The sequence below is a fragment of the Pristiophorus japonicus genome, chromosome 2 (genome assembly GCF_044704955.1).
Source record: "Pristiophorus japonicus isolate sPriJap1 chromosome 2, sPriJap1.hap1, whole genome shotgun sequence".
In the NCBI taxonomy this organism is placed as follows: Eukaryota; Metazoa; Chordata; class Chondrichthyes; family Pristiophoridae; genus Pristiophorus; species Pristiophorus japonicus.
In genome coordinates this window covers 128,470,783-128,498,230 of record NC_091978.1, presented here as the reverse complement: position 1 = coordinate 128,498,230, position 27,448 = coordinate 128,470,783, and the positions used below count along the sequence as shown (strand labels likewise).

Sequence of the window (27,448 nt, the reverse complement as noted above, 5' to 3'; positions counted from 1 at the left end):
TAAGAACATAAGAAATAGGAGCCCCTCGAGCCTACTCCGCCATTTAATACGATCATGACCTCAGCTTCACTTCCCTGCCCGTTCCCCATAACCCTTTATTCCCTTATCGTTTAAGAAACTGACTATTTCTGTATAAATTTATTCAATGTTCCAGCTTCCACAGCTCCCTGAGGCAGCGAATTCCACAGATTTACAACCCTCAGGGAAGAAATTTCTTCTCATCTCAGTTTTAAATGGACGGCCCCTTATTCTAAGATTATGCCTCTAGTTCGAGACTCCCCCATCCTCACTGCATCCACCTTGTCAAGCCCCCTCATAATCTTATACTTTTCGATAACATCACCTCTCACTCTTCTGATTTCCAATGAATAGTGGCCCAGCCAACTCAACCTTTCCTCATAAGTCAACCCCCTCATCTCCGGAATCAACCGAGTGAACCTTCTCTGAACCGCCTCCAAAGCAAGTATATCCTTTCGTAAATATGGAAACCAAAACTGCACGCAGTATTCCAGATGTGGCCTCACCAATACCCTGTATAACTGTAGCAAGACTTCCCTATTTTTATACTCCATCCCCTTTACAATAAAGGCCAAGATCCATTGGCCACTTGTTGTGCCTGCATACTATCCTTTTGTGTTTCATGCACAAGTACCCGCAGGTCCCTTTGTACTGCAGCACTTTACAATCTTTCTCCATTTAAATAATAATTTGCTCTTCGATTTTTTCTGCCAAAGTGCATGACATCACACTTTCCAACATTATACTCCATCTGCCAATTTTTTGCCCACTCACTTAGCCTGTCCATGTCCTTTTGCAGATTTTTTGTGTTCTCCTCACACATTGCTTTTCCTCTCATCTTTATATCGTCAGCAAATTTGGCTACGTTACACTCAGTCCCTTCTTCCAAGTCGTTAATATAGATTGTAACTAGTTGGGGTCCCAGCACCGATCTCTGCGGCACCCAACTAGTTACTGATTGCCAACCCGAGAATGAACCATTTATCCCGACTCTCTGCTTTCTGTTAGTTAGCCAATCCTCTATCCATGCTAATATAATATATATACCCCCAACCCTGTGAACTTTTATCTTGTGCAGTAACCTTTTAATGTGGCACTTTGTCAAGTCCAAATACACCACACCCACTGGTTCCCCTTTATCCACCGTGATCGTTACATCCTCAAAGAATTCCACCAAATTTGTCAAACATGACTTCGCCTTCATAAATCCATGCCGACTCTGCCTGACCAAATTTTGCTTTTCCAAATGTCCTGCTACTGCTTCTTTAATAATGGACTCCAACATTTTCCAAACCATAGATGTTAGGCTAACTGGTCTATGGTTTCCTGTTTTTTGTCTGCCGCCTTTTTAAAATAGGGGCGTCACATTTGCAGTTTTCCAATCTGTTGGGACCTCCCCAAAATCCAGGGAATTTTGGTAAATTACAACCAATGCATCCACAATCCCTGTTGCTACTTCTCTTAAGACCTTAGGATGCAAGCCATCAGGTGTTCTGTTGGATTTGTGGGAAACTATATTTAGTTCACAGCTCAAGATGATCCTTTCAAGTTCTTCTCTAGATAAATTGGTCACTGAATATACTTCAGCGCACATATACACTACATACATTTCCACTGGTGAAATACTCAAATTTCCAATTCTCCACAGTTCAACTCTTACCATCACTTGTGAGGCAAAAAAATAATAATTTGTAACTGTCTTGCAAGACTTTGCTAAAAATCATTGTGAAATGTGTTTGGAAATGATACACATTATCTCCACTACAAAAATAGCAATATAAGCTTTTAAAATTTCCAATAGTGACCTGGACTCACTAACAGGTAATATTCAGACACTTTTAGTTCTTTCCAATAAGTGCAATCAGGTATGAGTATCTACAAGATAATAGCCACAAAGCATTTGTGACTATACTGGAGTAACCTTATCTGCAGGTCTGACTAAGTTAGCTACTAACCCTATTGCAAAATCAGTGTTCAGAAAAACATTGCACAATAACCTGCTAGGTGATTCCAGAGCAATCTCCATTTGGATTAATTTTATCTTGTCCAAAATGTTCTGACAAGCTGTTACTGCCACATTTTACTAATTGATAAAAAAAAAAATCAGTTTTGGGAATTGCCTAAAAATGACTTCAAAGTTGGTCACATGGGCCAATGGCCACAAAACCAAGTGCAGCATAAGTCAGTTACTTCAGCAAAGGAGGGGAGACAATTGGAAAATAAAGGAGGTTTGGATGTATGTACATTATTTAAGTTGACATAATGGGCTCAATTTTCCCCAATGCTGTTTTGTGGCATATTGCCAGAGTTACGCCCGTCTTTTTTGGCCCCAACTACTTCAAAAAAATAAGTAGCAAGTTTCCCCATTCTATTTTTTGAAATTGACGCCATGCAGCCTGTCCTGTAGCTTCGGGGGTGGAGCCTAATGTCTGCGGCAAAAAGACGACGCTCCCTCCCCCATTTCTGTGTATGTGCGGGGAAAAAAAAGGACGCTTTTGACATGATTGCTATGGGCACGCATGCCCAGTACAGCTTCCGGTCTGCATTCGGCCATTTTTAAAGAGCCTGTTGTGTGAGAGAACTTTAATTCTCATTGGAAAAACCGGAGCTGCAATACAATATGCAATGCGGCTCATGGATCAAGAATTTCTTACAGGATGAAGTGGAGGCACTGGTTACTGTAATTGAGGCCAGATGGCATGAGCTGGACACCATCAGAGGTCATATAAAAGTTTCATCAAAAGAAATGAAGAAACGCTGGAACCAGCTTGCAGAAGATTACTGTGCAATGGTGACCACCCCGAGGTCTGGATGCCAATGCAAAAAGAAGTGGCAGGACCTTGGTCAAGTAGATCGTGTAACTACTATTTTCATTTATTCAATGGAATTGTAATTGTAAATGTGACCACCTGTATATGTCCCACCCAGCAGAAAGACACCCTCTCTAAAAAGTTATATTTTCATCTTTGCAGAGGAAGGCGGCACACAACAAAAGGTAAAGAACTCAAACAGGAGGAGACCCAGCAAATCTGCACCCACTGACATCCTTGGTAGACAGGGTCGCTGCTTTGATGGGTCCTGCCTGGAGAAAAGCAACCACCACTGCACAAGTTGGGCCCACACTCGAGGGAGAGGGTAAGTCCTGCAAATTACAGAGTCTGGCTTTCCTAAATGTTAAGTAACGCATGGGCTCGACATGCTTCTGTTCATGGGGATGTCTCTGGCAGCTACGCTTCGGTTGATGCAATGTGCTATCATTCATCGTGCTCCTTCAAATCAGCCTGCTGCCTGCGCTGTGTGAGCCTACTCATGCCACCCTGCCCCCTCCTCTACTGCTAACCATTTGTCTGTTCTGTTATATTTTGCAGAACTTGAGGCCAACCGCGATGATACAGAAGAAGATTCAGATGCGGACAAGTCAAGAGGAGAACATCTTCCGATCCCACCTTCCAGACCAAGAGCATGGGGGTGAGGGAAGTGATGGATGAAGCCCCACTGTTATACTCACTTTGGAGGAGGCGCAGGTGCTGCTCATTGAGGTGCCAGCCCCTTTCCTGAATGGTACGAGTGTTGCTGGGACATTCCACAGTTTCCCACAGTCCGAGACTGGGGATTCCAGTGGGGTGCAGCGAGGCACACCCAGGGCCCCACCGTCTGAAGCTGCGATTCCCAGTGGGATGCAGCGAGCCACACCCAGGGTGAGGAGGGAAAGGAGACCTCGATAGCACTCTCTTGAGGTGCATGATCGAATAGATGTGGACCAGATGATGGCAATGAGTGCGGAGAGCATTGATCTTACACGATGACTCCTGGACACCATCGAATATTGCAGGTAGTTGAGACACTGTCAGGGCATACGAGGGAGGGAATGTCGGAGTTAGCTGCTGCAATAAAGGAACACACTGACCCCACATCCATTGACAGAATCAATTGCCACTCCAACTCCAATCCCCAGACCAGCCTCTGACATTACCACCTGCCCCTCCCACCGCCCGCACCGCATCATGAAGTGCGCATTACCCGAGATGTTTGAAAGAATAAGCCTGGCACTGACTTGAGAAATGCTGCGCCACCTCCTGCGGGCAGGGGTGGAGTCAACAAGACCAAGCGCAGTGGGCGATCTTAGAATAAGGTGGAGGAGAGATGGGTGCAGCCTTTCTTTGCTGTTGTTGTTATTATTATTGTTGTTACTGTTGTAACTGTTCTCAAATTAAAAGTATTTTGTAAGTTATGTAAAGTTACAAGTTTAAAAGTTTGTAAGTGAGCTTAAAGTTTTTAAGCGATCTTAGAGTTCCTAAGTAATGTTAAAGTTTGTAAGTGATCGTAACTGAAAATTTTAAAGTTTGATACAAGAATATTTTTATTAAAGTTAAGTACAAACAAAATGTTTGTTAAACTCATGAATAAAATATATTTTAAATTACAACTGAATCATTTCCATTATTTGTTCCATTATTAACACAACTTTTTGAAGTAAACAAGAATCATTTCCATTTGTATACTGTATTCACAGAGCCAGATCTTTCAGGAGTGAAATCAGTAAAGAAAGGGTGGCAGTAGTTTGGAACTCTCTTCCGCAAACAGCAATTGATGCTAGATCAATTGTTAATTTTCAATCTGAGATTGATAGATTTTTGTTAATCAAAGGTATTATGGGATATGGACCAAAGATGGGTACTTGGAGTTAAGTTGCAGATTAACCATGATCTCATTAAATGGCGGAAAAGGCTCGAGGGGCTAAACGGCCCACTCTGAGAAACATAGAAACATAGAAAATAGGTGCAGGAGTAGGCCATTCGGCCCTTCGAGCCTGCATCGCCATTCAATGAGTTCATGGCTGAACATGCAACTTCAGTACCCCCTTCCTGCTTTCTCGCCATACCCCTTGATCCCCCTAGTAGTAAGGACTTCATCTAACTCCCTTTTGAATATATTTAGTGAATTGTCCTCAACAACTTTCTGTGGTAGAGAATTCCACAGGTTCACCACTCTCTGGGTGAAGAAGTTTCTCCTCATCTCGGTCCTAAATGGCTTACCCCTTATCCTTAGACTGTGACCCCTGGTTCTGGACTTCCCCAACATTGGGAACATTCTTCCTGCATCTACCCTGTCTAAACCAGTCAGAATTTTAAATGTTTCTATGAGATCCCCTCTCATTCCTCTGAACTCCAGTGAATAGACTGGAAACAAGGACTAAATGGTGGCACAATTGAGGAACAGTGGAGGACTTTTAAGGAGCTCTTTCAAAATGTACAACAAAAATATATTCCAGTGAAAAAGAAGGGCGGCAAGAGAAGAGATAACCAGCCGTGGATAACCAAGGAAATAAAGGAAAGTATCAAATCAAAGACCAATGCGTATAAGGTGGCCAAGGTTAGTGGGAAACTAGAGGATTGGGAAGATTTTAAGCAATAGCAAAGAATGACTAAAAAAGCAATAAAGAAAGGGAAGATAAGATTACGAAGGTAAACTTGCGCAAAACATAAAAACAGATAGTAAAAGCTTTTACAGATATATAAAACAGAAAAGAGTAACTAAAGTAAATGTTGGTCCCTTAGAAGATGAAAAGGGGGATTTAATAATGGGAAATGTGGAAATGGCTGAGACTTTAAACAATTATTTTGCTTCCGTCTTCACAGTGGAAGACACCAAAACCATGCCAAAAATTGCTGGTCATAGGAATGTGGGAAGGGAGGTCCTTGAGATGATCACTATCACTAGGGAGGTAGTGCTGGACAGACTAATGGGATTCAAGGTAGACAAGTCCCCTGGTCCTGATGAAATGCATCCCAGGGTATTAATAGAGATGGCGGAAGTTATAGCAGATGCATTCGTTATAATCTACCAAAGTTCTCTGGACTCTGGGGAGGTACCAGCGGATTGGAGAGCAGCTAGTGTAACGCCTCTGTTTAAAAAGGGGGGCAGGCAAAAGGCAGGTAACTATAGGCCGGTTAGTTTAACATCTGTAGTGGGGAAAATGCTTGAAACTATCATTAAGGAAGAAATAGCGGGACATCTGGATAGGAATAGTGCAATCAAGCAAACGTAGCATGGATTCATGAAAGGGAAATCATGTTTAACTAACTTACTGGAATTCTTTGAGGATATAACGAGCATGGTGGATAGAGGTGTACCGATGGATGTGGTGTATTTAGATTTCCAAAAGGCATTCGATAAGGTGCCACACAAAAGGTTACTGCAGAAGATAAAGGTATGCGGAGTCAGAGGAAATGTAATAGCATGGATAGAGAATTGGCTGGCGAACAGAAAGCAGAGAGTCGGGATAAATGGGTCCTTTTTCAGTTGGAAATCAGTGGTTAGTGGTGTGCCACAGGGATCAATGCTGGGACCACAACTGTTTACAATATACATAGATGACCTAGAGGAGGGGACAGAGTGTAGTGCAACAAAATTTGCAGATGACACTAAGATTAGTGGGAAAGCGGGTTGTGTAGAGAACTGAGAGAGGCTACAAGGAGATTTGGATAGGTTAAGCGAATGGGCTAAGGTTTGGCAGATGGAATACAATGTCGGAAAGTGTGATGTCATCCACCTTGAAAAAAAAAAACAGTAAAAGGGAGTATTATTTGAATGGGGAGAAATTACAACATGCTGTGGTGCAGAGGAACCTGGGGGTCCTTGTGCATGAATCCCAAAAGGTTAGTTTGCAGGTGCAGCAGGTAATCAGGAAGGCAAATGGAATGTTGGCCTTCATTGCGAAAGGGATGGAGTACAAAAGCAGGGAGGTGTTGCTGCAACTGTAAAGATATTGGTAAGGCCGCACCTGGAGTACTGCGTGCAGTTTTGGTCACCTTACTTAAGGAAGGATATACTAGCTTTGGAAGGGGTACAGAGACGATTCACTAGGCTGATTCGAGAAATGAGGAGGTTACCTTATGATGATAGATTGAGTAGACTGGGTCTTTACTCATTGGAGTTCAGAAGGATGAGGGGTGATCTTATAGAAACATTTAAAATCATGAAAGGGATAGACAAGATAGAGGCAGAGAGGTTGTTCCCATTGGTGGGGGAGACTAGAACTAGGGGGCACAGCCTCAAAATATGGAGGAGCCAATTTAAAACCGAGTTGAGAAAGAATTTCTTCTCCCAGAGGGTTGTGAATCTGTGGAATTCTCTGCCCAAGGAAGCAGTTGAGGCTGGCTCATTGAATGTTTTCAAGTCAAAGATAGATAGATTTTTAAGCAATAAGGGAATTAAGGGTTATGGGGAGAGGGCAGGTAAGTGAAGCTGAGTCCACGACCAGATCAGCCATGATCTTATTGAATGGCGGAGCAGGCTCGAGGGGCTAGATGGCCTACTCCTGTTCCTAATTCCTATGTTCCTATAGACGCCCAGTTGATCCAGTCTTTCTTGATATGTCAGTCCCGCCATCCCGGGAATCAGTCTGGTGAACCTTCGCTGCACTCCCTCAATGTCCTTCTTCAAGTTAGGATACCAAAACTGTACACAATACTTCAGGTGTGGCCTCACCAAGGCCCTGTACAACTGTAGCAACACCTCCCTGCCCCTCTACTCAAATCCCCTCGCTATGAAGGCCAACATGCCATTTGCTTTCTTAACTGCCTGCTGTACCTGCATGCCAACCTTCAACGACCTTCAATTATCACAGACCTTCTCTTTTGTTTTCCTCCCCTTCCCACTTTTCCTGCCTCTGCACTTGCTTATATCCTTGTTATATCTCTAGCTTTTTCCAGTTCAGATGAAAGGTCATCGACCTGAAATGTTAACTCTGTTCTCTCTCTACAGCTGCTGCCTGACCAGCTGAATATTTTCTGTTTTTATTACAGAAAAAAAACATTTAGACCATAAATGTATCTAGCTCCATTTCAATACAAAAAAATCAAGTAACAATTAATGACTCATCTTACAAACACACGCTTATTGGAGAAACTATATTTCAATATATATATAGTAAAAAAGCCATTTAATGATTGTTAATCAAAGGAAACTCCACCTTATTTATTGTCCATATGTAGATATATCAGTACCATCTTAAAAAAAATCATGACGGATATTTTTTTAAATTAATTCTTATGAAGGTGATTGGAAATGACCAGAATAAGCCAAACCCTGAGAATTACACCAACAAAGTCAACCACTAATTTTATAAAGTAACATATTTAAAACAAAAACACAATGAATTATCTGAATATACCTCAATTCTTCAGCTCTAATGCTTCAAGAAAAATCATGACATTTAAATCAGTGTTTAACTCGGTAAGATTTTACTATCTACACCTAGATATAAGCAATAATTTTTAGGTGATGGTTACATTTGGAAATGAAGACAATATTAAACTCTTGCAATATTAATAGTGGAACATTGGAGAATAGAATGTAGTATAATAAAAGTGTAAGAAAATAAACAGATGCCTCCTAAATCAAAGTATTTTATGCAGCATCTGATTTCAACTCACTTTTCCTTCCCATTTTCGGTTTCTGATAAATACAAAGCAGCTAGGTGATGATAGAATGATCATGACAAATTGGCCAAAAAGCTGATTCAAAAAAGCCATATCAGAGGATAAAGCTGTGTGACAGTAAAAGGTCTCTGGAATGCTAGTCTACTAGTTAAGAAAATATGCAATCAAGGATAATCAAGGCGTTATTTGCTCACAGGAATTGCTGTGCTGCACAAATTTTGATTTTAATAATAAAAATGTATAATTTATTACTGCAGTGAGGAAAAATGACATTGCATTAGCACTAATTCACATTAATGTTATGCTTGGCTCATGGCAAAGAAAAGACTTGCATTTATATAAGCACACAAAATGTTCTTTTTGTGGCTACTTATTTGCAAATATTAAGTACTTTTTAAATTTTTGGAGTTACAATGTAAGAAAAGTATTGGATTCCCAAATTTTTCTTCTTTAATTACAACTGCAAGATAATGTACAACTGTTCATTCTCACAAATCTGGAGTGCAGCCTGTTTTTGTACAGGGGTCGATGGTCGTTCTGTAATCTTGTTCCACTGCCCCACGCTTTTTGCTTAACTGAAGCAGCATTGCGAACCCTTACTATTACAGCAGCTTATATTCCTGCAGCTCTCCTCATATAAAGAAAGCATGTCAGTGCCAAAAAAATACAAAAGAAACGTGGGCACTGAGCAATGACTGAGGGTGAGATAGCTGAAGGCACAATGGAACAGAAATGTTTTTAAGATACTTTTGAAGACAGGGGGTGGCATAAGAGGTGTAAGAATATAAGAATGTAGGAATTAGGAGCAGGAGTAGGCCTTCATCAAATCATAGAAATTCATAGCATGGAAGGAGGCCATTACGGCCCATCATGTCTGCGCCGGCCGAAAAGAGCTCGCCAGCCTAATCCTACTTTCCAGCTCTTGGTCCGTAGCCCTATAGGTTATGGCACTTCAAGTGCATATCCAAGCACTTTTTAAAATGTGGTGAGAGTTTCGACCTCTACCACCCATCCAAGCAGTGTGCTCCAGATCTCCACCCCCTATGGGTGAAGAAATGTCCCCTCAAATCTCCTCTAAACCTTCTACCAATTACTTTAAATCTATGCCCCCTGGTTGTTGACCTCTCTGCTAAGGGAAATAGGTCCTTCCTATCCACTCTATCTAGGCCCCTCATAATTTTATACACCTCAATAAGGTCTCCCCTCAGCCTTCTCAGTTCCAAAGAAAACAAACCCAGCCTATCCAATCTTTCCTCATAGCTAAAATTCTCCAGTCCAGGCAACATCCTCGTAAATCTCCTCTGTACCCTCTCTAGTGCAATCACATCTTTTCTCTAATGTGGTGAACAGAATTGCACGCAGTACTCGAGCTGTGGCCTAACTAGTGTTTTATACAGTTCAAGCATAACCTCCCTGCTCATGTATTCTATGCCTCGGCTAATAAAGGCAAGTATTCCGTATGCCTTTTTAACCACCTTACCTATCTGGCCTGCTACCTTCAGGGATCTGTGGACCTGCACTCCAAGGTCCCTTTTTTCCTCTATGGGCCCCTCAAGACTGCTCCGCCATTCAAAAATATCATGGTTGAACTTTGACCTCAACTCTACTTTGTCAACTTCAGGCTCAATACCACATGCCTATCATGGATCCACTGAACTCAACTGGCTGGAGTTTTATTAAGTCTTGTGACATCACATGACTGGCTAAGCTACTCAACTCAACAGCTCTACAACTCTTTTTGATTGCAAACAGAAAATCAAGTGCCCCCCTGATTAAAGGGGGGGGGGGGGCACACCACAAAAACTTTTCAAATACCCCTTTTTTTTGGAGGGCAATAATAAACAAATTTTACAAGTGCCCCCTGGCTTAAAGGGGATGGGGGGGGGGGGGGGAACACTAAAACCCGGCACAATAAACCAATTAAACTTAAAACATATAAAATCAAATTAAAATTTGGTTGCCGGGGATGATGATGCACTCCAGTCCCTCCGGCGCCCACCTCTCACAGAAGGCTGCGAGCGTACCGGTGGACACAGCGTGCTCCATCTCCAGGGACACCCTGGCTCGGATGTAGGTGCGGAAGAGAGGCAGGCAGTCGGGCTGAACGACACCCTCGACCGCCCGCTGCCTGGACTGGCTGATGGCCCCCTTGGCCGTGCCCAGGAGCAATCCTACGAGGAGGCCCTCGGACCTACCCGCTCGCCTCCGCACAGGGTGTCCAAAGATCAGGAGTGTGGGACTGAAGTTCAACCAGAATTTGAGGAGCAGCCCCTTCAAATAATGGAATAGGGGCTGCAACCTCACACATTCCGTAAAAACATGGAACACGGAATCCTCCAGACCGCAGTAATTGCAGGCGGCCTTCAACAGCTCCAGAAACCTGTGAGCATACTCACAAGTGCATATATTACAACCTCCATACTCAAATAGTTTGCTGACATCAATATCAAGATGCGCATGAAATAATAAAGTACCTGAGGATGCCTGACCCCAGTAAAGGCCCTCAGGAAGGAGCCAACTCCTTCAGACGAGGAGGGAAGGGGAGAAAATTGGTAAGGAAAATAAAGTAAATGAAATAAATCTTAAAAACATACATCAAACAATTTACAAGCACTTTACAACTTGAAGATCTTAAAAGAACGCCTCTTTTAAGGGACTACTAACAGGTTGTCAAACTAAAAGCAAGGTTTCTATTTGTCTGTAGATACAAATGTTCAAACCAAACAAAATTCTGCTAAAGAAAAGCACTCAAGGGATTCATTTGCCTTTCTTCTAACTGAAAACACAAATAGGTAAAGGGAGGAGACATTCTTTCGTCAAAATAATTACAATAATTGTATCAGTATATAAGTAAATAGTAAAATGGGTTTTCTGAAGCTTTACAAAGACAATGAGGAAAAAGCTGCAATTACAGTCACGCTTTAATGCTATCTAGTTATATTACTATTTTTCCATGGATCACAACTTTGGTCATATGTGGTACCAGAAGAACAAAAGGAAACTATATCAAAAAGCACTAACTGTACTTCATGCTTACATTTCACTAACGCAATTCTAATTCTGCCTTCAAACCCCTGGCTTTGGTTCTTTCTCTGCTCATCTTCAATTATACCATATGTTGCACCACTTTTCTTTTATTTTAAAACCACATTAAATGCAACCCTTCCATTGATATCTTTTCACAATAACAATGTTAAAAGGTTTGTAATCCACAGGCCAAAAATTCCCAATATATGGCCTTAATAGTGGATTCTGCTGTGAAGAAAAAATAGACCATGTAAAAAAATCAAACCACCAATGGTGCTCTAAATGGAACTGAAAAGTGGCTGTGAAATACGGGTACTGTCAATATAAATGTATCACAGCCAGAGACCCAAGCTAAATATTTCAAGATGGGACTTTATTTTATATCTTTTCCAAGTGGATTTTAATATTCAATATTTGGAGTTCAATTTAGATTTGTAAAAATTCACGGTTGTAATTTAATTGCAGCTATCCATCTCAAACGAGAATCTATGGATAGCAAAGCACGGCCAGCAGACCAGATTTTATACTGCCTACCATTAATTTTTCATCTGCCATCAAGGTCAGTGACATCTGTGCATATGTGTTTAAATGCATGTGGAGAGCTCCACTCCCAGACAGCTAACATTTAAGGTTAGGAGAACAAGGGCAAAACCACCAACCTACGAAAGCTAAAATAATTATTTTATTTTATTATTATCCAGGCACTTTTAAAATGTGGCTTCATACAAGCTTGGAATCATACTGCATAGAGTGCAAGCTCAAACCTATGTAAGAAAGCATCCTGCAGAAGGTTTGTACACCTTTCAGTTTTAATGCACTTGGAAGTCAGATCAGACTTCATAGTGACACTGCAACTTTATCATCAATGTGCTTTCGCACAACCTTGAAAGTGGCAGTATAACTGCATCCTAAATGATTTAATCTTTTGGGGGGTGGGGCGGCGGAGGGAATGGGGGAAAAAAAACAAATAGTACCATCATGGAAGAAGCATCACCAAAAGGATTGCAGCAGTTCAAAGTGCATCACCACCTTCTCAGGGCAATTAAGGATGGGCATTAAATGCAGTCTGGTCAACGTCACTCACACCCAGAGAAAATAAAATCTGCTCCTCTGCTTCATGCATTTGGTTGGTGTGAGGTTGTACTTTGCTATTTTGCAGTCAATTTAATTATCTGCAATATTGGCCAGGAAATTCCGGTCGGAGGCTTCCCCGCGGGCAATTGCCCCCGACCGGAGAATTTTTACGAGTCTACCTCGTGGTCGAGGAGGCGGCCTGAATTCCGGTGAGGAGGCCTTCTCTTCCCGCGCTGCGAAGCACACTCCCGTCCAGAGGGTTCCAACGCAGAAGATGCAGTCACGTGTACTGCTTAGCCAATCAGGTACGTATTCCACAGCTTTCCCATTAACAATGAGAACTCCATATCTACGAGTTCTTATTGCTATTAATGGGAAAAAAAACAAACACACACTAATTAAAAAAAAACATACCTCACATAATTAAAATTAATTGAAATTAAAGTAAATAAATGCCTTAGAAAAAAACAATATTTTTCCGATTTAAAAAAAAAATTTTGTAATTCGGGTTAAGAATTAAACTTACCTTAGTGGGCAGAGTTTTCAACAATAAAATGTGTTTATTTAATTTAATTGAATTGTGTTTATGTATGTTTTAAAACATTTAACGCATGTAAAAGTAGGCTATGCGCCTGCTTTTTCAGGCGCAAAAATTTTGAGGACATTTGTGGGCAAGATATGCGTAAATCCCACAATCTTGCCCAAGCAAATGTCCTCGCGGATCATCCATCAAGTTCCAGCTTGACAGATCGGAAAAGCTGGTTTTCAGTGCATGTGCATTGTGCGCTGAAAACCGGCTTTTCCAATGCCTTCCTGGGTCTGTAGAAACTTCGTATGGACCTGGGGAGGCTGGGATTTCCAGGCCAATATTTAGAGTTCAGTTGTCTACCTTCGCTATACTGCTTTTCCTACCTTCTGGGTAATACACAACTGTCAATTTCCAAACCTGACACACTTATTTGCTGCTTATTAATGAAAGGCAAGAATACCTCGATTAAGCTAAGCACAGCATTTGAGGCAGAGTAATTTTTGTGAAATACTCTTGGGTTTCTGTAAACAGATACCAATTTCAACTGATTAACATGTTTCAAGAATTGCACTTGTGAGCACTTACCTCCTGGTTGAGTTCTAATGCAATCTGGTTAAGAAGGGAAGAGAAGAACCCTGTATTTTGCAATAGGACCCGTCCTGCGATACCTAGGTACGTAGACATTACCACTGGATATCTCTGAAGTACAAAGAAATAATAAAAGTAAAATATGATTTTTTTTTCAATACATTATATTTTTAAAAATCTGTAAAACTTCAAAAAATAAATCAGTTTTGAAACTTCCTTTGTAAAACTCTCAATTTTCTATGTTGTGTTGGGAAAAAAAAGCAAGCCACTATCCAGTGGTATAAACCAAGGGGACAGCTCAATTTTCTTGCAGTGCTGTGATTTGTCTGCTTCCTGGCTGACTGCAAGCCATCTTAAATGATTTTAATTAAAAGAAAGACATGGATTTATATATCATAGGCGGTCCCTCGAACGAGGATGACTTGCTTCCACACCCAAAGAGATGAGTTCATAGATGTTTCAATGGAGGACCCGATATTCCGGGTCGGGAATATGAAGAGTATACCACTACAGCTTCCAGCGCGAGTTGTCCCAAGTGTGCGGCAACTTTGAGGTGGGCGACTGGGTGATGTCATCAAGGCCCAGGTCGCCGGTTAAGAGCATGGGCAGGAGCATCAGTGGGGCCGAGGCACAGCGGAGGAGCGGGAAGGTCAGGACGGATGAACGGCAAGAGATTGTGGCGGAGGTGCGGCGAATGATTGAGGCAGGGGATTTATATATCGCCTTTTATGACTACCAAAGCGCTTTACAGCCAATGAAGAACTTTTGGAGTGTAGTCACTGTTGTAATGTATGAAACAATAAGGTGCTGACCTCTTTGTTGAAACATAGTATGACCACATTGTAAGTGGTTTCATAAAATTAAAGTTCAACATTTCTCATTTGGTTTCCCAGTCACCTGTTAATAGCTAGAGGTAACTAAAGGTACTAAACACCCTCATTGAGTAACTTCATTATAACTTGTAATATGATATAATTCAAGAAACATGCAAATTTTAATGAACTCAATAAAAAAAAACTTTACAAAAACAATTCTTACCTACAGAGAGCAATTTTCGCAACTTAGGCGTCATATTTGATCCTGAAATGAACTTCTTGCCACATATCCGCAGCATAACTAAAACCGTCTATTTCCACCTCCATAACATCGCCCATCTCCACCCCTGCCTCAGCTCTTTTGCTGCTGAAACCCTTATCCATGCCTTTGTTACCTCTAGACTTGACTACTCCATGCCCTCCTGGATGGGCTCCCACATTCTACATTACATAAACTTGAGGTCATCCAAAACTCGGTAGCCAGTGTCCTAACTCGCACCAAGTCACGATCACCCATCACCCCTGTGCTCGCTGACCTACACTGACTCCCGGTTAAGCAACGCCTTGTTTACAAATCCCTCCATGGCCTCGTCCCTCGCTATCTTTGTAATCTCTTTCAGACTCACAACCCCATGAGATGTCTGCGCTCCTCAAATTCTGCCTTCTTGAGCATCCCTGATTATAACTGCTCAACCATCAGTGGCTGTGCCTTCAGCTGCCTGGGCCCTCAGCTCTGAAACTCACTCTCAAAATCTCACCGCCTCTCTACCTCTCTTTCCTCCTTAAATCAAGCTTTTGGTCATCTGCCACAATTTCTTCTTCTGTGGCTCGGTGTCAAATGTATCTGTTTTGTCTTATATAACTGCTGTGAAGCGCTTTGGGACGTTTTACTACGTTAAAGGCACTATATAAATAAAAGTTGTTGTTGTTGTTGTTGTGTACATGGAATCGGAACTTGGAGATGTATTTTAATAGGGAGTCAAACAAACTAACAGTACCCATGTCTTAAACAGTTGAAACAAAACTGAAAAAGCTGTAAATTCTGCCAAGTACTAGATGTCAGATATGGGCTCTTAACAGGAAATCAAACACATTCGCAATACCCATAAAAGAAACATTTGATATGCAATGCAAAGTCTTCTAAAATATTGATTAATTATGATGCAGAAATATTGCCTTTCCCCACAGGATTTTTATGTCCTCCATGTCTTTAAGGTAATAACCAGCAACAGAAACGATCTCCCGGAGTATTTCTATAATTATTTTAAAAAATTTCATTAAGCTACTGGGCAGGAATGCTCAGCTGATTCTGGAGATTCCTACAAGCTGCTTAATGAGTTTTTCTTATAAACAATCTGCAATTGCTTTGTTTAACATTACATTTCTACTAAATTGCTTAAGAGCATGTGAAACATCATCCATGCATTATATTTCTAAATTCCTACCTCTCCATCCAAGATTCCTTTAAGGACCGATGGAAGAAGTGGCTGAAACATCGGAGGACCCAAGATAGGATTCACTTTTAGGACATTTTCTACAACCTGTAAAAAATAAAAGATTTATCAGGTCCTCAATCGGTTATCAAGAATTTTGAAACAAATGTTTCAACTGTTGTGTAAAATTCTACAACATTAAAGTCAGTTGTAAGTTTTTGAAAACACTTTGATCAGGAGAAAGCTGAAAGGATTTTGACAAATTTTAGTTAATGAACATTACTGTTATGTATCTTGAGGTGCCAAGCAACATGCATGGTAACAAAGCAACCAGAATTTTCATTCCTGCATAATCATCCCTTAATACATTGGCTTGTCTTATTTATAAAGCAAAATATATCAAAGGCAACTGAACATAGCCAGCACAATTATTCACATCTCAGTTACATTTATGTAGCAATTCCAAAATGAACCAATGCAACAAAATAACTTCACAGTTACGAGGTACTTCTTGTGTACCCATTTGGAATGCATTTGTAATCAACTTTATTTATATTTGCTTCATTTAAATCTAACTTAATCAGAGTGAAAGCTCATTTTTCCTACATTCTAAATGGAATTTGCAGTTTCATTTCTATCCTATCAAATTCAGCATTTCAAGAGGTATTCAACATTCAGGAAGGATAGAATAAAAGGAAAAGGAGGTGGGGTAGCATTGCTGGTTAAGGAGGAGATTAAGGCAATAGTTAGGAAGGACATTAGCTTGGATGATGTGGAATCTATATGGGTAGAGCTGCAGAACACCAAAGGGCAAAAAACGTTAGTGGGAGTTGTGTACAGACCTCCAAACAGTAGTAGTGATGTTGGGGAGGGCATCAAACAGGAAATTAGGGGTGCGTGCAATAAAGGTGCAGCAGTTATAATGGGTGACTTTAATATGCACATAGATTGGGCTAACCAAACTGGAAGCAATACGGTGGAGGAGGATTTTCTGGAGTGCATAAGGGATGGTTTTTTAGACCAATATGTCGAGGAACCAACTAGGGGGGAGGCCATCTTAGACTGGGTGTTATGTAATGAGAAAGGATTAATTAGCAATCTCGTTGTGCGAGGCCCCTTGGGGAAGAGTGACCATAATATGGTGGAATTCTGCATTAGGATGGAGAATGAAACAGTTAATTCAGAGACCATGGTCCAGAACTTAAAGAAGGCTAACTTTGAAGGTATGAGGCGTGAATTGGCTGAGATGGATTGGCGAATGATACTTAAGGGGTTGACTGTGGATGGGCAATGGCAGACATTTAGAGACCGCATGGATGAACTACAACAATTGTACATTCCTGTCTGGCATAGAAATAAAAAAGGGAAGGTGGCTCAACCGTGGCTATCAAGGGAAATCAGGGATAGTATTAAAGCCAAGGAAGTGGCATACAAATTGGCCAGAAATAGCAGCGAACCTGGGGACTGGGAGAAATTTAGAACTCGGCAGAGGAGGACAAAGGGTTTGATTAGGGCAGGGAAAATGGAGTATGAGAAGAAGCTTGCAGGGAACATTAAGACGGATTGCAAAAGTTTCTATAGATATGTAAAGAGAAAAAGGTTAGTAAAGACAAACGTAGGTCCCCTGCAGTCAGAATCAGGGGAAGTCATAACGGGGAACAAAGAAATGGCGGACCAATTGAACAAGTACTTTGGTTCGGTATTCACGAAGGAGGACACGAACAACCTTCCGGTTATAAAAGGGGTCGGGGGGTCTAGTAAGGAGGAGGAACTGAGGGAAATCCTTATTAGCCGGGAAATTGTGTTGGGGAAATTGATGGGATTGAAGGCCGATAAATCCCCAGGGCCTGATGGACTGCATCCCAGAGTACTTAAGGAGGTGGCCTTGGAAATAGTGGATGCGTTGACAGTCATTTTCCAACATTCCATTGACTCTGGATCAGTTCCTATGGAGTGGAGGGTAGCCAATGTAACCCCACTTTTTAAAAAAGGAGGGAGAGAGAAAACAGGGAATTATAGACCGGTCAGCCTGACATCGGTAGTGGGTAAAATGATGGAATCAATTATTAAGGATGTCATAGCAGTGCATTTGGAAAGAGGTGACATGATAGGTCCAAGTCAGCATGGATTTGTGAAAGGGAAATCATGCTTGACAAATCTTCTGGAATTTTTTGAGGATGTTTCCAGTAGAGTGGATAAGGGAGAACCAGTTGATGTGGTATATTTGGACTTTCAGAAGGCGTTCGACAAGGTCCCACACAAGAGATTGATGTGCAAAGTTAGAGCACATGGGATTGGGGGTAGTGTACTGACATGGATTGAGAACTGGTTGTCAGACAGGAAGCAAAGAGTAGGAGTAAATGGGTACTTTTCAGAATGGCAGGCAGTGACTAGTGGGGTACCGCAAGGTTCTGTGCTGGGGCCCCAGCTGTTTACACTGTACATTAATGATTTAGATGAGGGGATTAAATGTAGTATCTCCAAATTTGCGGATGACACTAAGTTGGGTGGCAGTGTGAGCTGCGAGGAGGATGCTGTGAGGCTGCAGAGCGACTTGGATAGGTTAGGTGAGTGGGCAAATGCATGGCAGATGAAGTATAATGTGGATAAATGTGAGGTTATCCACTTTGGTGGTAAAAACAGAGAGACAGACTATTATCTGAATGGTGACAGATTAGGAAAAGGGGAGGTGCAAAGAGACCTGGGTACATCAGTCATTGAAGGTTGGCATGCAGGTGCAGCAGGCGGTTAAGAAAGCAAATGGCATGTTGGCCTTCATAGCAAGGGGATTTGAGTACAGGGGCAGGGAGGTGTTGCTACAGTTGTACAGGGCATTGGTGAGGCCACACCTGGAGTATTGTGTACAGTTTTGGTCTCCTAACCTGAGGAAGGACATTCTTGCTATTGAGGGAGTGCAGCGAAGGTTCACCAGACTGATTCCCGGGATGGCGGGACTGACCTATCAAGAAAGACTGGATCAACTGGGCTTGTATTCACTGGAGTTCAGAAGAATGAGAGGGGACCTCATAGAAACATATAAAATTCTGACGGGGTTAGACAGGTTAGATGCAGGAAGAATGTTCCCAATGTTGGGGAAGTCCAGAACCAGGGGTCACAGTCTAAGGATAAGGGGTAAGCCATTTAGGACCGAGATGCGGAGGAACTTCTTCACCCAGAGAGTGGTGAACCTGTGGAATTCTCTACCACAGAAAGTTGTTGAGGCCAATTCACTAAATATATTCAAAAAGGAGTTAGATGAGGTCCTTACTGCTAGGGGGATCAAGGGGTATGGCGAGAAAGCAGGAATGGGGTACTGAAGTTGAATGTTCAGCCATGAACTCATTGAATGGCGGTGCAGGCTAGAAGGGCCGAATGGCCTACTCCTGCACCTATTTTCTATGTTTCTATGTTTCTATTTATTCCTTTTTTGCCTTGCACAAAGAAAATTCAAATGGGCATTTCCCTGTAAATTCACAAATATACCCAGTACTACATAGAAAACTTCAGTCCATCAGTCAAGCATTCTCCTCCCTCCATATGTCTTGATATCAAAAGACTATTCTACACACAGACTTTACTGGAACAGCTCTATAAATAAGAGTAACTCTTCAATTTGATGAACCATTTTACTTACTTTGTGGGTTACAGTACAACTGTTATATAACTAAATATTTTGAAATATTACAACAGCAGATCAACTCTGATGCTTCCAGCACTAGTGAAGTCACTTACGTATTTGTAGTTTAAAACTACAATGCTATGACTTAATTGTGCCAATTACATAAAATATCCAACAATCGTATGAAATACTGTCAAACGCTCTTAGCATATTTGTACTTTTATAGAAATTTTTAAGGAAATTTTAGGGGATAAAATTAATGGCATTTTACACCTTCCAGAAATACATTCAACTTGCCTAATGCATATTAATGCTAAACCCTCTGGAGACTATTGGAAATTTTCATATCAAATATCCTTCAATACTGTCATTTTAATATTGAAATACTATGTGCCAAATTTTAATGATTTTTTTTCAAATTATTTTTCTTTGCATTCAGTTGTTTCACAGGGTATAGCTGAAGCTATTGGGTTCAGGTGGATCAAGTTATTGGCACCAGATTGAAAGTTGACATTTGTTATAGGCCTCTAGATCAAGGAGTCCATTATGATGAGGCATCTGGGCACCAATTACTCTGTTTTGAACAGGACTAAGAGTGACACTGGGGTTTGCCCAATGCCAGTACTTACAACATGTGCCTGCCCCAAGAGGAGGGCACCGCTTATACAAATGGCTCAATCAAATTAAAATCATGCCCAAACAGGAGTGCTATCGGAGCGAATTGGAGATGATGTTGTCGAACCATATAAGATAATGAGAGGGCTTGACAAGTTGGATGCAGAGAGGATATTTCCATTCATTGGGGAAACTAAAACTAGGGACATAGGGCCCAAGTTTCCACTTGATTTGCGCCTGAGTTTTAGGAGCAACTGGTGGAGAATGGACTATCTTAGAAATCGCAATTCTCCACATTTTTTTTTTTTGCAGTTCTAGTCAGGTAGAACAGTTCCACTTTGGAACAGAATTTTTTCTTCAAAAGGGGGCGTGTCCGGCCACTGACGCCTGATTTGAAAGTTTCCACAGTGAAAACGTACTCCAAACTAAGTTAGAATGGAGCAAGTGAAGATTTTTGTAGAACTGAAAAAACCTGTTGACACATAAAAAAATCAGGCGCAGATTACAAATTAGGCGTCCAGAACGAGGTGGGGGGGGGAGGGGGGGGAAGGGAAGTCATTAAATTCTACAATAAATCCTTATTTATACTTCTACAAATATTATACAAATAAATCCAACCTGAATAAAAATTTATAAGCAAAGAAAAGATTAAAGTAACCATCTTCCTACCTGTGTGAAAGTGCTTCAGCCAGGGAGAATGCTGCAGCAAGCCTCACAAAACGAGGCAGCCGTTCCCGAACGCGGGGGGGGGGGGGAAGAAGCCGTTCCAGACGGCGGGCGGGAGGGAGGGAACCGACCGACCGCGGGGGGTGGGGGGGAAGGAAGCCATTCCAGACGGCGGGAGGGAGGGAGGGAACCGACCGCGGGGGGGGGAGGAAGCCGTTCCAGACGGCGGGCGGGAGGGAGGGAACCGAACGCCGAGGGGGGGGGCAGGAGGAAGCCGTTCCAGACGGCGGGCGGGAGGGAGGGAACCGACCAACCGAACGCGGGGGGGTAAAAGAAGCCGTTCCAGATGGCGGGAGGGAGGGAACCGACCGATCGAACGCAGGGGGGGAGGGGGAAGGAAGCCGTTCCAGACGGCGGGAGAGAAGGAGACAGAAGGCTGCAGGAAGCCTCAGAAATTGAGGAGCCATTTCCCGATGGCAAAAGGGGGAGGTCGTCGGGAAACGGCTGCCTCAACTTTCTGAGGCTTCCTGCAGCCTTCTCAGTGCTGATGGCAATGTGCTTTTATTAAAAAATGTTCAAAAACTAAACAGCTGCAAAGAACTACAAAAATGGCTGAGTGCCAATGTTTCCTTCACACTGCGCGTGCGCGAACGCTCCAACGCGCACGCGCAGCGTTGCCGGCAGGAAAAAACTAATTTAAATAGTACCCACCTCGTCCCACTTACAAAATCGGCGCGAGTGTAGGCTCCGCCCCCCCTGGGCGCCGTGCCAAACAGACAAGGAGCTGCAGGGCGCTCCAGAATCGCGTGTTTTTTTTCCGGTGCCGTTTTAGGCGCGAAAAATGGGCGCCCAGCTCGGAGGGGCGCCCGTTTTTTATCGTGTGGAAACTTGGGCCCATAGTCTCAAAATAAGGGGCCGCCCGTTTAAAACTGAGATGAGGAGGAATTTCTTCTCTTAGAGGGCTGTAAATCTGTGGAAGTCTCTGCCCCAGAGAGCTGTGGAGGCTGGGTCATTGAATATATTTAAGATGGAGATAGACAGATTTTTGAGTGATAAGGGAATAAAGAGTTATGGAGAGCAGGCAGGGAAGTGGAGTTGAGGCCAGGATCAGATCAGCCATGATCTTATTAAATGGCAGAGCAGGCGCGAGGGGTCAAATGGTTTACTCCTGCTCCTATGTTCTTATGGTCCTCCTTGATACATCTAACAGAGTCAGTGAAGGGTGTGAATTTTAATTCCTGACTTTGGTTACAAGCTGGATATAACACTGGGATATTTAGACAGTGAATGCCTCTGCAACATCCATCCTACTCCATTGCCACCAAGTGCATCCATTACTCTAGCAATTTTGCAGCAATCTCTCCGCCGGACATGCGTCACCCAAGCAGGGTGACAGCTGGGAGTTATGGAGGAGCGGCTCTGTCAAAATAGACACATCAGTCAGAAGAGAGCCCATCTCCACCATTTACAAGGCTCAAGTCAGGACTGATGGGAGTGGTTACCACTTGACAAGATGGGTGCAGCTGTAACAACATTCAAGAAACTCATCATCAACCAGATTAAAGCATTTGCTTGAGCAGTATAACTCACTGAACCCAATATTCACCATCTCCACCATGGGTGCAAATGTACATCACCAACTCACCAACGTTACTTTGACATCACCACCCTTCCCTGTGGCCTCTACTACCGAGAAGGACAACAGCAGAAATCTCGTATCCAAGTCACATACTATCGAGACTTGGGTGAATACTGACATTGCTCATTATCATTGGTCAATATTCCAGAATTCCCTACTAGACACCATTGTGAGAGCATCACCAGAAGGACGACAGTGTGCAGGGAGAAGGCCCACCACCATCTATTTAGGGATAGACAATAAATGCAGCCTTGTCAGTGTCAGCTACATTCTGAGAACAAATTAAGAAAAAAATGGACGTATTGTAGGGAAGCATGAAAGATGCTTCACCAAAATATTGGACTCCTGTGTTTTGTGTACTGACAATGGAAATTTTCAATTTTTTGTGACAATAGAATTTAACTGCTTCCATCTAGATCCTTATGAAAAAACTTGCTGTGATTAACATTGATGTTATTTTTTTCCCTTGAACAGTAGTGTCATGCTTCCATTGTGCAGCTAATAACTGGCCACAATTACCTTCACTCCCCTCAATATTTTCCTCGTGTCCCCATCTCTCCTAAAAACATCGACTCTTTGGAGTAATAACACAGGTTCCCACCACCTTTGATTCCATACAAAAGTAACCATGATTCATGTGCCAGCCTTGACAGTAAGCTGACAGGCTACTCAACCACAGGAGCCTTTACAGTCATAAGAACTTAAGAAATAGGAACAGGAGTAGGCCATACGGCCCCTCGAGCCTGCTCCACCATTCAATAAGATCATGGCTGATCTGATCATGAACTCAGCTCCACATCCCTGCCCGCTCCCCATAACACCTTATCCCCTTATCGTTTAAGAAACTGTCTATTTGTGTCTTAAATTTATTCAATATCCCAGCTTCCACAGCTCTCTGAGGCAGCGAATTCCACAGATTCACAACCCTCAGAGAAGAAATTCCTCTTCATTTCTGTTTTAAATGGGCAGCCCCTTATTCTAAGATCATGCCCTCTAGTTCTAGTCTCCCCCATCAGTGGAAACATCCTCTCTGCATCCACCTTGTCAAGCCCCCTCATTCTACTGAATTCCAATGAGTAGAGGCCCAACCTACTCAACCTTTCCTCATAAGTCAATCCTCTCATCTCTGGAATCAACCTAGTGAACCTTCTCTGAACTGCCTCCAAAATATATCCTTTCGTATATATGGAAACCACACCTATTCCAGGTGTGGCCTCACCAATGCCTAGTATAGCTACAGCAAGACTTTCCTGCTTTTATACTCCATACCCTTTGCAATAAAGGCCAAGATACCATTGGCCTTCCTGATCACTTGCTTTACCTGCATACTATCCTTTTGTGTTTCATGCACAAGTGCCCCCAGGTCCAGCTGTACTGCAGCACTTTGCAATCTTTCGCCATTTAAATAATAACTTGCTCTTTGATTTTTTTTTTGCCAAAGTGCATGACCTCATACTTTGCAACATTGTACTCCATCTGCCAAATTTTTGCCCACTCACTTAACCTGTCTATGTCCTTTTGCAGATTTTTTGTTTCCTCCTCACACATTGCTTTTCCTCCCATCTTTGTATCGTCAGCAAACTTGGCTACGTTACACTGAGTCCCTTCTTCCATATAGGTGCAGTGTCGAAAATCTAGAGTTCCGGAATCCGGATCGATCGGTGGCAAGGTCATCCGGAATCCGTAAAATGTTCCAGAATCCAGACCTGCTGACCCTGCCGACCTCGGGGCCCCGCCGCTGCCCAACCTCAGGCCTCGCTGCCACTCGCCTCGTCTCCCATCGCTGCCTTACCTCGGGGCCTCCTCACTGGCCCGCCCCAGCACCTCCTCCGTGACGGAGCCCGCTGGCCCGAACACCTCCTTGGCGGCGGGGCCCCACTCGAACAGCTCCACCTCGGCGGGTCCCGCCTGAACAGCTCCTCCTCGGCGGGTCCAGCCTAAACATCTCCTTGGCGGCGGCTCCCAACCGAACAGCTCCACCTCGGCGGGTCCAGCCCAAACATCTCCTTGGCGACGGCTCCCGCCTGAACAGCTCCTCCTTGGCGGGTCCAGCCCAAACATCTCCTTGGCGGCAGGTCCCGCCTGAAGAGCTCCTCCTTGGCGGGGCCTGCCTGACGATCTCATCGACGGGGCCGGTGGCCTGCACAGCTCCTTGGCGGGGGCACCCCCTCCTTTCTGATGTTCCGAAGTCCGGAAATACCCAAACCTGGGCTTGGGTGTTTCCAGATTCGTGACGTCAGAAAGACGATCAAAAGTCCGGAATCCGGAACAGCCTCAGTCCCTAATTCTCGACGCTGCACCTGTACAAACAAATGCTATGGATGCCATTCACTGCTTTGGATGCAGCATCATTCTTTTGGATCCTGATACCATCCAACTGAAGTTGATGATGAATAAATGAGAAAATTGGACAGGTTAGATGCAGAAAGAATGTTCCCGATGTTGGGGAAGTCCAGAACCAGGGGTCAGTCTAAGGATAAGGGGTAAGCCATTTGGGACCGAGATGAGGAGAAACTTCTTCACTCAGAGAATTGTGAACCTGTGGAATTCTTTACCACAGAAAGTTGTTGAGGCCAGTTCGTTAGATATATTCAAAAGGAAGTTAGATGTGGCCCTTACGGCTAAAGGGATCAAGGGGTATGGAGAGAAAGCAGGAATGAGGTACTGAAGTTGCATGATCAGCCATGATCATATTGAATGGTGGTGCAGGCTCGAAGGGCCGAATGGCCTACTCCTGCTTCTACTTTCAATGTTTCTATGTCTCCAAGGTGGTGCTGGCCTTGATCAAGCACCAACATTAAAGTAAAGAAAATAGCTTTGATCAGTGTTAGACCATTGGTGATTTGGTAAGTCAAAAACTGGCAACAAAACAACTTAAAAGTTACTTTAAGCTGTAAGAAAGGTTGGTTCCAACAAGATAGACAGTTACAAATCTGTTAAAATTGTGAAAAAGGAATTGAGGTCTGAAGACAACCTAATCAAAATGGCTGCCGCAGTGGTGTAAGAAATAAAACAACCAGTACATCAGTTAGTAAGTCAGAAAATCTTCAGCACTTCAGTCTCATAATATTTTCTTGAAGTTTGAAGGTCAACTTGCAGAGACAGTGTTAAATAGTTTCCCCTAGTATGATAGCATGGTATTGATGTGAAGGATAAACAAAGGAAGAAGAACAACCTGACTAAAAGGTTTACAGTCAGACTTAAATGACAGACATCTGCATGCAGCATCCATAAATGAGATATTAAATGTCCTCCAGGTTAATGAATGATCCAAAGAATAAAAGACAATTTATAAGACATATCTGACGTACAATTTTAAAAACGAAGCAGTCATTTGTGCTGCAGGCAATGGAATCCAGAATTTAAAATGCAATGCTTCAATAGCATCAATATCAGTATTATAAAAAATGAATGAAACCAGGCATAATAATAAAATAATTATTTGGCTGATGTCAAGCAGGTTGATTGGTTGTCTTTGCTCAATACACTCAACCATTTAATGAATTCTACCAATGCTATTGATTACATGTGTTACTGGTACAAGCTAATCAAAAAATGTATGCAACAAATGTCATGAATGACCATTTACCATATTGATGATATTTACTGAAGTTTTGTTAAGGGCCATTACCTAAAGCGGCATCTTACTCGAAGATCACTTTCACAAATGATCCAACATACTGTCCCACAAAATGAAAGTCTGTGACTGTGATTCCCCACATATTGAATTCCTGATCACAAAATCAACTAGATGATCACAAGAGACAGCTATAAAAAGTTGTTGAGTAAAGATTTTGCCTATCTTATCATTGCAAACCTCTGTTTTAATTTTATAACAGAACATTTTTTGGGATAGCCATTTCAAATTTCAGGCAGGAAAGGTTATCAGCAAAAATGCAAATGAAAACTACCACCATGAACAAAAAATCCCTGGGATAAACCTTTCATTTTTAAACTGGCAACAAAAGCAAAATACAGAGTTAGATTTCTGGATAATGTGTGCTGCACAAGCAGTTTAGCTGATGTTTTATTTAAAATAGCTTTGAGAAACATAATTATTTTCAAATTTCTGAGATTTATCCTCATATATCAGTGATGAGCCCATTTACCCAATTTAAAAAGTTAATAGTGAATTCTATGATTAACTATCCAGTCCACTCTAACAAATGTCCTTTTTCTAAGGTACACTCATTTATTAAGAATATGCTTTACACATTACAGGAGACAAGTATATCATAATTGCTAATGTATGCATGGGGATATGTAAAGGTTCAAAATCTCCAGTTACACTGAAGATTGCTCTAAATTATGTAGATTATATAGACAGGAAGTGTCAAAATGTTAAAAATGTGTAAATTAGAGTTTTGTGAATAAAAAGGAAGACATTACTACAATTGAATATAAATTGAGACTGTTAAAAGCATTTGGATTTGGTTTAAAAATAATGTAATTTTGAACTCAGTTCACTCATTGATTAATTGGTGATTTCCATTACTTGCAGTTGATTTTGAAAGGAAATATTAAGTCAATCTTAAAAAAGAAAGGCTTCCCTGTGTGTTTATTAAAGTTCATGCATATATATATTTAAACTGAAGATATCTGAGAAGCAATTAAAGATTTTATCTCCCAATTGTAATATTGATTATTCCCATATTTGACACTAGCTAAGCATTTGAGTGGCACAATGAGCTCAGTACACTATCCTTTGAAGTGGGAATCTATGTTTTAATCCATTCCAAACTGACTGAAAATGTCCTTGCTCTCTGCCAGCTTTAAAGGTGCTGATTAAAATGAGTTTAGCCAGTCTTAATCATATGAGGCGTACTGGGGGAGGAAGTGTTTCATTGTCAGCACATGAGGAGAATATCAAAACAAATTGCAACATGTTTGATACAGTCATCAGTTACAATCACAAAAATTTCATAACTAGTTTCACCTTGCCCTGAAATTTGAAAATCAGAAATTCATTGGAAAAGCCTGA

At 42.1% G+C, this 27,448-nt stretch overlaps 1 protein-coding gene across 6 annotated transcripts in view; it reads right to left on the bottom strand.

The window, feature by feature from the left end:
* ipo11 (importin 11) overlaps nt 1-27,448 on the bottom strand; it is a 928,775-nt gene that overhangs the window by 288,484 nt on the left and 612,843 nt on the right. For all 6 annotated transcript variants that reach the window (XM_070869309.1, XM_070869300.1, XM_070869323.1 and 3 more), the window contains 2 exons: nt 15,941-16,036; nt 13,678-13,791 (listed from right to left, as the gene is read on the bottom strand). In XM_070869309.1, the coding sequence (XP_070725410.1) occupies nt 13,678-13,791; nt 15,941-16,036 (210 nt within the window). The remainder of the gene's footprint in view (nt 1-13,677; nt 13,792-15,940; nt 16,037-27,448) is intronic.